Source organism: Austrofundulus limnaeus, unplaced genomic scaffold (assembly GCF_001266775.1).
Source record: "Austrofundulus limnaeus strain Quisiro unplaced genomic scaffold, Austrofundulus_limnaeus-1.0 Scaffold1472, whole genome shotgun sequence".
Taxonomy (NCBI): Eukaryota; Metazoa; Chordata; class Actinopteri; order Cyprinodontiformes; family Rivulidae; genus Austrofundulus; species Austrofundulus limnaeus.
This window is the reverse complement of record NW_013953874.1, coordinates 22029-34014: the sequence shown is the minus strand read 5'-3', so window position 1 is coordinate 34014 and position 11986 is coordinate 22029. Positions and strand designations below refer to the sequence as shown.

At 37.5% G+C, this 11986-nt stretch overlaps 2 protein-coding genes across 5 annotated transcripts in view; both read left to right on the top strand.

The window, feature by feature from the left end:
• Positions 1–5186, top strand: part of rbm6 (RNA binding motif protein 6) — a 17374-nt gene extending 12188 nt beyond the window's left edge. For 3 of the 4 annotated variants that reach the window (XM_014032512.1, XM_014032509.1, XM_014032511.1), the window contains 12 exons: positions 232–322; positions 420–472; positions 546–687; positions 842–939; positions 1596–1958; positions 2051–2200; positions 2289–2354; positions 2452–2679; positions 2758–2832; positions 4097–4191; positions 4275–4323; positions 4395–5186. In XM_014032512.1, coding sequence (XP_013887966.1) covers positions 232–322; positions 420–472; positions 546–687; positions 842–939; positions 1596–1958; positions 2051–2200; positions 2289–2354; positions 2452–2679; positions 2758–2832; positions 4097–4191; positions 4275–4323; positions 4395–4484 — 1500 coding nt within the window. In that variant the 3' untranslated portion in view covers positions 4485–5186. The remainder of the gene's footprint in view (positions 1–231; positions 323–419; positions 473–545; positions 688–841; positions 940–1595; positions 1959–2050; positions 2201–2288; positions 2355–2451; positions 2680–2757; positions 2833–4096; positions 4192–4274; positions 4324–4394) is intronic. The other variant, XM_014032510.1, reaches the window with a different exon arrangement.
• LOC106535498 (caM kinase-like vesicle-associated protein) overlaps positions 1–11986 on the top strand; it is a gene marked incomplete at its 5' end in the record, with an annotated part of 34305 nt that overhangs the window by 15372 nt on the left and 6947 nt on the right.

The window sequence follows — 11986 nt, the reverse complement described above, 5'->3', positions numbered from 1 at the left end:
CTTATAATCTCTCCATCTAGACATAAGTAGTTTTATATGAGGTACTTTGAAGTTTAAAAATATAAATTCCAAATGTTTTTATTATTTGGTTTTATTTGTTGATAATTATGCGCATAAACTGCCAATAACAAATGCACGCCATGCAACGTAAATGCTCTGAGACGATCATGATTTGGGATGGCTCCAGGTTGGCACCTCTGTCATTGGTAATTCTCTTTGTTTTGTTTAAAGCAGCTGCAGTCGTACTCTCAACCGCTGCAGTACGCTCCACATCTGGTGCCGCCTACTGTTGCCCCTCCTGCAATGATGGTTGCAACCCCAGGTGACTGTTCAGTAGTATAACATTGCATTATGTTTTTCCTCCTATTCACTATAAGAGCTTAAATATCAATAACTATTTTTCATACTTTTGGCACTAGGGGTTTTAATGGCTGCACATCCTGCTATGCCATCAGACCCCAGCCTGAGCCAGGTAGGTTAGAAACCAAAGCAAACTAAAATAAACTTCAAAAATCAGGATATTTAACTGTTGTAAATTCACACAGGGTTATGAAAAAGCTCCAGCTCTGGCTGCTTTTCCTACTGCTCCTGCTGCAGCTCAGGAACACCAGCCTGATGAAGTTCACGTGCCCACCGACTCATCAGAGATAGCTGGCAACACAGACGCATCACAGACTTACGTTTATGGTAAGAATAAGCCACGATTATTGTAATGTTTACCAGACTTTTAAAATATTACTATGAATAACATGCATAACTAAAAACAGCATTTGTAATCTCCTTTCAAAGGTCAGTGTGCCTATTGTTTCCAATTGTTTTGTATCAACTACATTCCCTCCAGGTTCTGAGGCTCCTGACACATCCAAATACTTGTATGATTCAACGTCAGGTTTCTTCTACGACCCAGAGACAACACTGTACTACGATCCCAACTCAAGAGTGAGAGCCAGCAATGTTTCCCTGTTTTTACTGATCTCTAAATAAGCATCCCTGCAACTAGTTTTGTGCCCCAGTCTAGAATCTTAGGCAGTTTCCATAAATTTCCATATTTATGTTGGCTAACTTCAACAAAACTTCTTCGAAAACAATTAGCTTTTTTATTGTTTTTGCATCTGTGTCTGTCTGTTTTACCACCTACACGTAGATTTTTTTTCTCTCATTCTGCAAACAAACACCCTCCCTAATTTTAATTTTGCAGTTCTATATCACATATACTTGAGAAATGTGGTCTATGTATGTTATCTTAAACAAAAAACTTTGAGGCCTCTAGTTGGCTACCTGATTTTGAAAAGCTCAAMGTCTGTGAAGAGACAGAACTTAATTTGCATATTAATGTACTTTTTTTTTAAATCTACCAGTTTACATCACTTTGAACAGCAAAGCCTGTGAGAATTCACAGTTTATATTCGGAATTCATAAATTCATAAAGCCAAGGTTAAACCTAAATTTCTAACTATGTGAATAAGAAATTTATAAATCCAAAATAGTTTTTAAAGTGTTCTTTTTGTGAGGTTTTTAGTAAGATGTGTTTTTTTTATTATTATTATTTATTTTTATTGACTTGTCTCTTTTTCTCACCACATTTTTTTTGGCAGTATTTTTACAATTCGCAAACCCAGGAGTACTTGTACTGGGATGCAGCCTTGAAAACTTACATTCCAGTTCCAGGAGGGAGCTCTGCAGAGACCCAACAGGTGGCAATGACTCCAAAAGACCAGGCCATTCTTTCCAACCCGGCAGCAGATGCTCCTTTAGAAATGAAGAAGCCGCCCCAGCCGTTAGCAGCAGCAGCTCCAGCTCCGGCTCCGGCTCCACCTGCTGTTTCAGCCAGCAGCTCTGCAGAGTCTGTCCCAGCTCCTACAGTGGCTCCTGACATCAGGGAAGATGACGAGTCTCCTAAAAAGGACAAAGAAAAGGAGGGTAAAGAGGACAAAGTGAAAAGTCTGGCTGCTGTCAAGGTAGCACTTTTAAACTTATTTAACTGGACATGATTTGCTAAATAAAATCTATAGAAGCCAAACGATTAGGATTATTTTGTTGCTGTTTGCAGATAATGAAAGATATGGAGCGCTGGGCAAAGATCCAGAATCGCCAGAAGGACTGTGTGCGTGCTCCATCTCCGGTCCTGAAGACTGAAATAGATGTTGAAAGGAGGCCGTCGAAGTCGGCTGATGCTGCTTTTGCTATATTTGAGAGGAAGGTCAGAGACTTAACTTGATAAACATTGTTTAATTTCTCTCAAAACATTACCAATAATAAGTCTACCTGTTTTTGTCCCTGTGTTATAGAACTCAGGTGGTGATAGTCTTTTTAAGAAGCCCCTCTCTCTCTCTAAAAAAGATGAAAAATCAAAAGTAAGAAACATTCCATTTGAATTGATTTCCAAACTTTCTGAATAGATTTATTATTATTATTGCCGTTTACATAATATTTGTCTACTTTCTCTCTCAGCATCCGATGGGCTCTCTGGGTCTGCTGGCATCAGACTATGGAGCTGGAAGCGATGAAGAGGTGGAAGAAGATAAGGAGGAGGGAGCTAAAAACAGCCAGAAGAGGAAACCGGCAGAAAAAGAGGACAAACTGACAGACTGGAAGAAGATGGCCTGTCTACTGTGCAGGAGACAGTTTCCCAACAAAGATGCTCTGATCCGCCACCAGCAGCTCTCAGATCTGCATAAAGTACAAACCTTTTACTCTATATAAAATAATAGGTCAAATTAAATGTAGTCTTTAACACTTGTTTTGTTGTCTACACAGCAAAATATGGAGATCCACCTCAAGATCAAACAATCAAAGAAGGAACTAGAAGCACTTGAGAATCAGGAAAAAGAAGTAAGTGGACATTAAAGGAGTGAGACGTTTTCCTGAGGGAACTGTTATCGGGTGATAGGAGTGTGGGACTCTTTAGGAAAAGTGTAACGTAAACATTCTGCGTTCCTCCTCACCTCCCCGTGTTACTACTTAATACTTCTAAAGCAAAGTATTTGTACTGACACAAAAAAGCAATTTCTTCTCAAAAATGATTTTGTAATTCAAAGGAATGGAGCAGATACAATAAGAATTTTTTCTTCTTCTGCTGCCTTTCATTTTATTTGATTTCTATTGTTTTATTGTATGAAATGTTTTTTAATTTTTAATGTTTTAATGAAATGAGTAAATAATAAAAAGTGAATGTAAGCACTTTCATCTTTTAATTAAAGGGGCAATATTATGTGTTTCTCAGACATATATTTAAATACTATACCATAATAAAGTATCTATGTCACCTTTAGCTGTTATTAAAATGCTGTTTTTATGTTTAAATAGAAAATAAACTTATCTTCGCATCACTTCCTCTTCTAAACGCCTTGAAATTGGCCTCTGTCTCTTTAAGAACCTCCTCCTGCTTCTGTCCCATCTCATCCCATCACCCGTCAGTCGGGGGGGTCGCGTGTGCGGGGTTGGTTTGTTTCGCACGTGCGCTATGATGCAGTTTACTTGGCATCTGAAAATACATTTCCTCAAAGGTATTTTGAATCTGAAAAGAGCTTCACTGAGTAAGAAGTAGTGGATCTCAGCAGACAACTTAAGTTTCAGTTTCACTTTTGCTTTGTTACTGCTGAGAGCCTGCAGGAGTCATGGGCAGGGTGTGTGTGGTGGGGGGTGGGGAGGTGTGCTCCGTGATGAGGAAGTTCAGCTTAAAGACACGTCCCAGGGGCGTTTCTGTTACCAAAAGGCGTTTCTGGTCCCCACCTGTCGTTTTGCTCCTCAGCATGGCTGCCTAAAAACTCTGCAGGATTTCTCAAACATGCATGAATGAGTCAGAGCAAGGCTTTGGGCATGTTGTTTGTGAGAGTATAACATTATAACATGATATAAAAATCAAAAAAGTTGATTTTACATGATATTGCCCCTTTAAAAAACATTCCTCTTCTGAAATTGCAGCTTTCATACAAAATAAAGCAAACTGAAAACAATATTATCAATCAAAAACCGATTTTTTTCCCATATCTGCACCAAGTTGCATTTAAAAAAATGAACAATATTTCCTTGTTATTTTTGAATGAGGTATACCTTTTTTTTTTTTTCAACAAATTTTATTTTTCTTCTTCAACAGCTAAACTCTAGAACAGCTACCAAATCACCAGAACAGAAAAGAAGAAAACACCACCACCAGCAGTCACATCAGAACAGCTCGGCTGGAAGCTCCAGGTAAATGTGTGGACTGTGAAAGAAAAAATAAAGCAAACCTTTTAAACAACATTTTATTTATTACATTTCTCATCTATATTCAGGGACAACAAAGCCAGTGACAGGCCAGGGCACGGGGCAGAACCTGGTCAAGTAAGTGACAACACTGAACTTGAGTCCTGTTATAATGAAGTTAGTCTTAAATTTTTTTTTTTTTTCTGCAGCAGAAAAAAGAGCGCGCTCCCTGGGACCACTACACCTACAAACAAGCAGTGCGCAAAGCCATGTTTGCTCGGTTCAAAGAACTGGAGTGATTTCTTCAGGATATATCTTTGCTTTCATATGTGAATAGTTCATGGTGCTCTTACCCACCTTTTGCATGAGAAATGTCTGTTTTTACCATTTCTCTGCTTCTGACATGAACCAGTTTACATTGTGGAAAATGTTGGAGCAAACATATATAATATGCAGTGAATCTAAACTGTTAAAAAGAGGAGTCCTCAAAGTGTTTTGTATAAAATTATTTAACCGTTTTGATTTTTGTGGCCTGTACAGTTCTGAGACGTCCACTTAATTTTGCTTTTTATTAATAATACTGTAAGACATACGTTTTCTTTTAAACTGAAACATTTTAATATTTTTATTTTTGTGGCTTAAAATAGCCAAAAAAATCTGTGCTCGTCTTAAATTTAAAAAAAGGGGGAAAAATTGTTTCTTTAATTTGCTTTGTAATCATCTGAACACTAGAGGGCAGGATGACACAGTCTATTTTGATTATGTATCCAGCAAGTCACTGTTCTAAAACCACAGTATTGGATGTCTTTCATCTAAAGTAAATGTGTTTTTTTTTGTTTTTTTTTTCCTGAACTTTCTGTTCCTAATAAATCAGTTCATTTGTTTTTTGACGTTCAGTTTAACTTTTAAGATGTATTTTTAATGTCTGTGGTGTGTACTGCAGGATTTAGACTGAATACTCCCTTTTGACATTGGGAACAAAATAAAAGAATCATCCCACACATTAGAATAGCTGTGGTTTGGAGAACGTAGGGGATTGAATGATGTGCTGCCATAACTCCTGTGAGGACAACAAAAAAGTGGAAGTTTCTGTAGAGCTTGAATCAATGACAGGGGAAAGGTTTTTGTCATTCCTCTAACATCCTTTGAAAAGTAAACTGGTAAAGAGTTATTTTTGAGTGAATGACAGCAGATAGAAACTAGCTGTCTGATTAGATAAGGAAATTAAAAAATAAAAGCTTCACAGTTCAGCGTAAATCTTTTGTGGCTTTGGAACAAAACCACAGTGATTATGAGGTTCAGATGTTTCCAGATGTTTTGTTTTCTTTTCGTGAGGGGGTAACGGGACTTAACTATGTTGAACTTGGCTATAAACAAGACTCTGCTGCTGAGAAATGATCAAACAAATCTGTATGCGATCCAGATTGTTGCAAAGGTAGGGAATAACAAGTAGCTTTCTTCCAGTCATGACCAACACTTCAACTCACCTTGAAGATGCAAACTTATTTTTGCTATTTATGTATTTTTATTTACACTGCATCTAACCACATATTTAGGCAAATTGGCCACAAAGCAAAACATAAATCCTGCATTAATTCAAAAGTCTGGGATTTTATCCAACATGTTAACTGGTTCCTTCAGTTCTGTCATCTTGGGTGAAAAAAAGACATAAAACTGCTGTCAAACTCCCAACATGCTGCATAAAGATTGCAGATGGCTCAAAGACCTGATCATGACCCAGTCCTTCAAGACCTTATTGGCAGATGCAGGTTATTTTTCCTCAATATCAGTTAATGAGAAATGACATGATGCATTTTTGTCAATTTTGCCTCAGGGTTCCTGCAGATCCTTTAAAAAGTCTTAAAAGTCATTGAATTCATCAATCCAAAAATAAGGCCTTAATTATTCATTTGTGTTTATTATGAAATTGGTCGTAAATTTAATTTCACTTGGCATTAAAAAGTCTTAAAAGGTCTTAAATTTAACTTGGCTTAAAACTAACAACCATGTGCCTCCAGTGATCACTATTGACAAGGCTGTTGAAGTTAGGGACAAGTGTCTTGATGCTATCGTTCACAAAAAACTGAGTTTTGGCTCTGGTATTGATCCACCTTACATCAAACAAGAAACAGTTTACAAGTATAAAAATGTCCATTTATGTGTGTCTTCACTGCTTAAATAACCTAAAACTGAACACATTTTTATGAAGGAAAATCAAAATAACTCATTGTGCATTTGTGTGGTTGCTGTTAGTCTGCGTGTCCTTGGAGTAAGGATTTCTGCTGATATAAAACATAGATCATATCAAAAAGACATTTTAAAGACTAAAATTACTTCCATATTTGCAGAGTTTTCCCCTCTCATTTTGTCCTGCTGACAGGTTAAAATTACAACATATTCCCTTGTTGTTGAAGGTTGCTAAGTTCCGGGGCATAAATCAAATTCAAAACAAGAATTCTGGGATCTGCTGTGTCTATTTGCATTTACATGGAAGTGGAACATTTGCAAGTTTTGAGCTGAACTAACTCCATTGGCACAGTTTTTGACCTTCTGTAAGTTAAACTGATACAGATGAAAAACATTGACTTGTCTTTGTTCTCCTCACTCCACTTTAATTTGGCAGGATGCTCAGGGTCATTGTTCTCTTGGAAGGCCAATTTGCACCCAAGCTTTAACTTCCTGGCTGGAGCCTCAAGATGATGCTTTAGTATTTCCACATAAAGTTTTTTTCCTCATCATACTATCTAGTTTTGAAGTTTCCCTCCTGCAACAAAACATCTCCATCTCTTGATGCTGCCCCTCATTTGCCTAAAAGTAGGGATCATTTTCTCAGGCTTACCATCTTCACCCTTTTTTCTCCAAATGTAACAATGGTCATTATGGCCATGGGACACATCTCCAAAAATCTTTGTCTGAATTTGAGTGATTGATAGATAATACTTTAATGATCCCAAGGGGAAATTTGCAAACAAAGTTCAATGTGTATAATAATCTGACCAACTTCAGCTTCCATTTAGGTCTTTTGCTTTTATTTTGGGGTCAACATGGGGTCAATGCACATACTGTACATCCAAACACGCTTATTTCAGGAACACATAACTCATTATCCTGAGCAGTATGATGGCAGAACAACCCCACGGTGTTTATACTTGTGAATAATGTTTTAAGTAGATGAATATGGCACCTGAGTTGCGGTTGTTAACAATTCTTTTCCTGATATTTTGTCTCATTTGATTACTTTAATTTCCCATGATGTCGCACAAAGAAGCATGTTTGAGCTGTCAATTAACCTATTACAAACTTCCAGAGCTTTTGACAGGGTTAGTCAACTCTGGGTTATAACTGATCTAAAACAGGAAAGGTTTTGTCTGATTTAATGTCAGACAATTTTAAGAAATGGCTTTTTTTATACAATGTAATGTATTATATGTAAATAAGTGGTCTGTATGGTCTGTGGAATGAAAATTAATGTCCAATTAGAGCAAGGCCAAAGAAAAATACCAGGGCATGGAAAACTTTCATGTTTTTATCTCAAAGGAGAGCACTAAAGAGCATCGAAAATGGCAGGGAGGGAAAGAGAGAGAGAAAAGGTGGATAGGGGGTCCAATTATCCCAGCTTGATGTCTTTTAGCAGCTGACAGGCTGAGCTGGAGCAGGACTCTGGAAAMAAAAAAAAAAAAAAATGATGATGCCGTCAGTGAGAGCTTGAGATGTTCAGGTGGGCTGTCAGAACACTGAGTTTAAGAGAAATACGGAGATGCATTTTCTTCTACATTGGTGGTCTTACAATAATCTGTTTTCTAAAAGGGGAAGCACCAAAAGCTGCGCATAGTTTGGAAATGTTTAACATCAATATTTATACCCACTTCGACTGACAGGCTGGTCAGCAGACTATCCAGTTTTTCATGTTTTTATTCGTAAAGAACGTCACAAATAAAATCCACATCATATAAAATATTATAAGGACTATTTGTGGTTCAGTCTAGAATGATCCTGTGGATTAATCAAAAATCGTCTTTGCTCATACTGACAAATGATCAAAACCATGTTTCATTGTGGAAAGACTGCCTTAAGAAGTTGCATGTGTTTGCGGTCACCCCCATGCAAACAAAGAGACAGGCTCAAAGGAAAACTCTGCTTGTCTGAGCAGTTTCAACATCTGGTTTGTCCTTTCAAGTGTAAGATGAAAACGGCCGTATGTTATTGATTGCTAATCTTTAACATTGTTTTGAAAATGCCAACAGGATTTTGGGACACACTTCAGAGAGCGCAGATTTTTATTGACAGAGTTTAGAAAGTTACTGTTTAGGAGAAACTACAAGCTTTGGATAGGATGTCGGGGAACTAGGCTCCAGTTTTGTCAAATAAATCACAATAAAAGGGCATTTCCTCACACAAGATGTTATTATCTCTGACGTTATACAAGAAAGCAAGGCGTTTATTTAAAACTGTTTAAAATGTTTGGGAAAATACAACATTTCAAAACAATTGATTCTTCTTAAGCTGGTCAATTTAAAATGCATGAAGTACATTTGTGTACATAATATGTACAGATGAAAGGTAATATTGAATGCACACCATGTTGCTATAAATTTGTATTAAACAGGCTCATTCAGTAGAATATTTTACTAATATTTTTTATCCTCTAACAGACAAACACAGACATGCAGGTATTTCTGCTGATTGTATTGGGCTTTATTGGGGGTTGGTAGCATTGTTTTTTCCTCATTATGAAAACTGAAAATGCATATCGAGAGAAAATGTTTTGCTAGAAGGCAGAACCCCCCCTCCCCCACACACACATACACACACAGCACCACTACCACAACAAAAGCAATAAAATAATGAAAATAATGATAATCCAATTGTGTGTTCCAGCCTCACTCAAGAGATTAGATTTAAATGCTGGAATGATCAGAGATCCTTTTGTTCTCAGGTACCACCACATGTTCAAACAATCCCTTTTCCATCATAATAAAGTACACCAACATGGTTATTATGTTGTGAATAAAATGTACTTAATCAGTCAGCCCATGACGCCAGAACTGATTCATATCTTCCACATTTATGCTGCATTAGGTTTGATTGTGACTTTTTTCTCCTGAAAACAGAAATCAAACCGAAAAAAAAAAAAAAAATCCTAAAGCTTAAATGTAATATAATGTGTGTTACCTTTTATTTAATCAGACAAATCCCAATGAGATTACAGATCTATTTTGTAACAGAGGTCTGGGCCTAAAGGCAACCTAATTTGCATTTTTTTTTCTTTTGCTCTGTTGAAGGAAACCAGGGTACCTAGAGACAACCAACTCAAACTCGAAAATGGAGTTGAACCCAGGACCTTCTTTGTGAGGCAACACGAACCACAAGCTGTCCAGCTGCCCAAAACTCAGGGAAATGGCTCTTCAAGTGTGTACTTACCTCCAAGATTTAAATCTAATTTTTAGGTAATTTTCTGGATGTTTTTGCTTGATTGTAATGTTAGTTACATAAGACTGACATAAACATCACTGTCATCACTGCAAGACGATGAGTGTGGTAAAAATTTGGACATCAAATGTCTTTGCAGACCCATAATCTATTCTGTACGTCAAACATGAGAGACTTGCTAAAAGCACAAGCACTACCTGATAATATTTTCAGCTGCTCACTCGTTGAAGTCATAATTTTCTTGTAACTAGCACAATGTGTGCATTGAGGGGTGTCCGCAATAAACAAAACAATGAACCTAAAATTGGGCCTTTTCACTTTAATCTCTTTTGACCAATAGCTGTTTATTCTGTTGTCTCTTTTTGGTCCTTTTAGATTGTTTTATGTTGTTAAGTTAAAACCGTTTTTACAAAAACTGTTTACAATTTTTGTAACTATGGCAAAAAATGTTCCTTTTCGCTGTGATTTGTTGTCCTGAGAACTAAAAAAAACCACTCTCTTCTGCTTCCTCGTTGCTTTGCTTCTACCTTCTTTCTGTATTTTCCTCAACAGCCTTCTCTGAAACGTAAAAGTGAGAATGATAATCTCCTGCTGCTGTGCCTCCATGTCCCAGGGTACCACAAAGACTTTCCATGTCAGGTACGCTTTGGAACAGCTGGAGCACAAATCCAGGTTACAGACCCCCTGATGACAGAAACTGCCTGTGTTTTTCAACCGCCCTGCAGAGCTGTATTACCTGTGCATTTGAGTAAATGTGCACTGAATCAGAAGGTGCTGAAAGGCACTTGCAACACCAGTTTTCACTCAAGAGCAGATTTTTTTTCTAGGTCTGCTCGGTTTCTCCCTCATAGAAGAAGGTAGAGGGCACATGGCTAATTTCAGCAGAACCAGATTTGCAATACCTTTTTTTCGAATGATAAACTCTCAACATCCTGTTGGAACACAGATGGAGACATTGTGTTACTGCATTTCTCATTTACCCAACATTTCCACTTGATCCGGGCTTCAGGATATTTTCATAACTGTTCTTGGATTTACAGCATTCAGCACATTTTCATACAACGGCATTGTTGAAACACAATCACCTGCACCGACGCCAGGTTGTTGAGGGGAAACGGCTGCACAAATCGCTCGTCCTGCAGGCACAAGCCAGCAACATTAACAACCACATCACAAATGTCAGCTTTGAGGGATTACAGCAATCTGTAATGTTGCATGTGCTCTTACACAAATGACAATGAATGGGACTGGTGGGAATCATGCAAATGTTTTTTTTTTTTTTTTTAGTCTACAATCTGAGCTCAGGCCCTTTTTAAACTCACTCTCAATTTGTGGTTATCTTCTGTTTGGAATAGGAAAACCAGATCAGTACCATTTTCTGCTTTATTTTAAACCAGAAGCCACCAAGTGAAAGTTTTCTTAAAAGAGAATGATTTCCACAAAAATATTGTTGTTTTTACAGAAATATTTTCATGTCTGTTTAACGTTCTTCATGTTTAGCTGAAGGAACTGACCGAGAAGGCGACAAACGGAGGCTGTAAATCATTTTGTCTCTTTTAAAAAGGGATCAAATTATGTCCTGAGTGACACTTTAAATACACTTGCATTTGGACAGCTTTATGTTTAAGATGACTTCATCCATTTCTTATAATGCGTTTGGTACCACACACGTTCAGTACAGGGAGCCTCCACCTGAGATACTTGCAGCTCCCAGGAGGCAGCACTTAACACCATTTGGGGCAGACGCTCCCTGACTGCAGCATGGCTGTGTGAGCAAAGGAAGAGGGGCTGTTATGTGTGTGCCTTAATGGGAGCCTGTTAAACCTAAAGTGCTGCATGCATCAGCATATTGTAGCAGATGTCTAAATTTTGCTGAATTTCTTGCTGTCACTGGGGGGAAAAGATTGACATTAGTGGCTTTTTAGATGAAGCATGTAATTTACGTTTAAGGCTTGTTAAAAGCACCATTTAAATAAGTGTTTTACTGAATATAGATTTAGTATAGGCAAAACTAAAAATTGTATTGCTCACTTTAGTATTTTTTTCTTTATTTATACAAAAGTACTGTAAAATGCTTGAATGCAGAGCAGGTTTAGGTTTATCTTTTTGTTCTGTTTGGGTCATTTTTTTCCAGTTTTCTCTATTTTCTCTGGCATTTTATGAACATCACAGTGCAACGAAACAGCCAAATAAGGTCTGGACCTGCCAACTACAGTTTGGTCTTTATTCTCCTCTCACTCTGATTCAGACTCTGGCTCCAACGTGTAAGGCTGGATGGTGTAGCGAATTACTCTATGAAATTAGGACCAGCCTAACCTTCACAAAATAATCCAGCAAGATCTTGCAAAATGAAATCAGGAAATAATGAAAT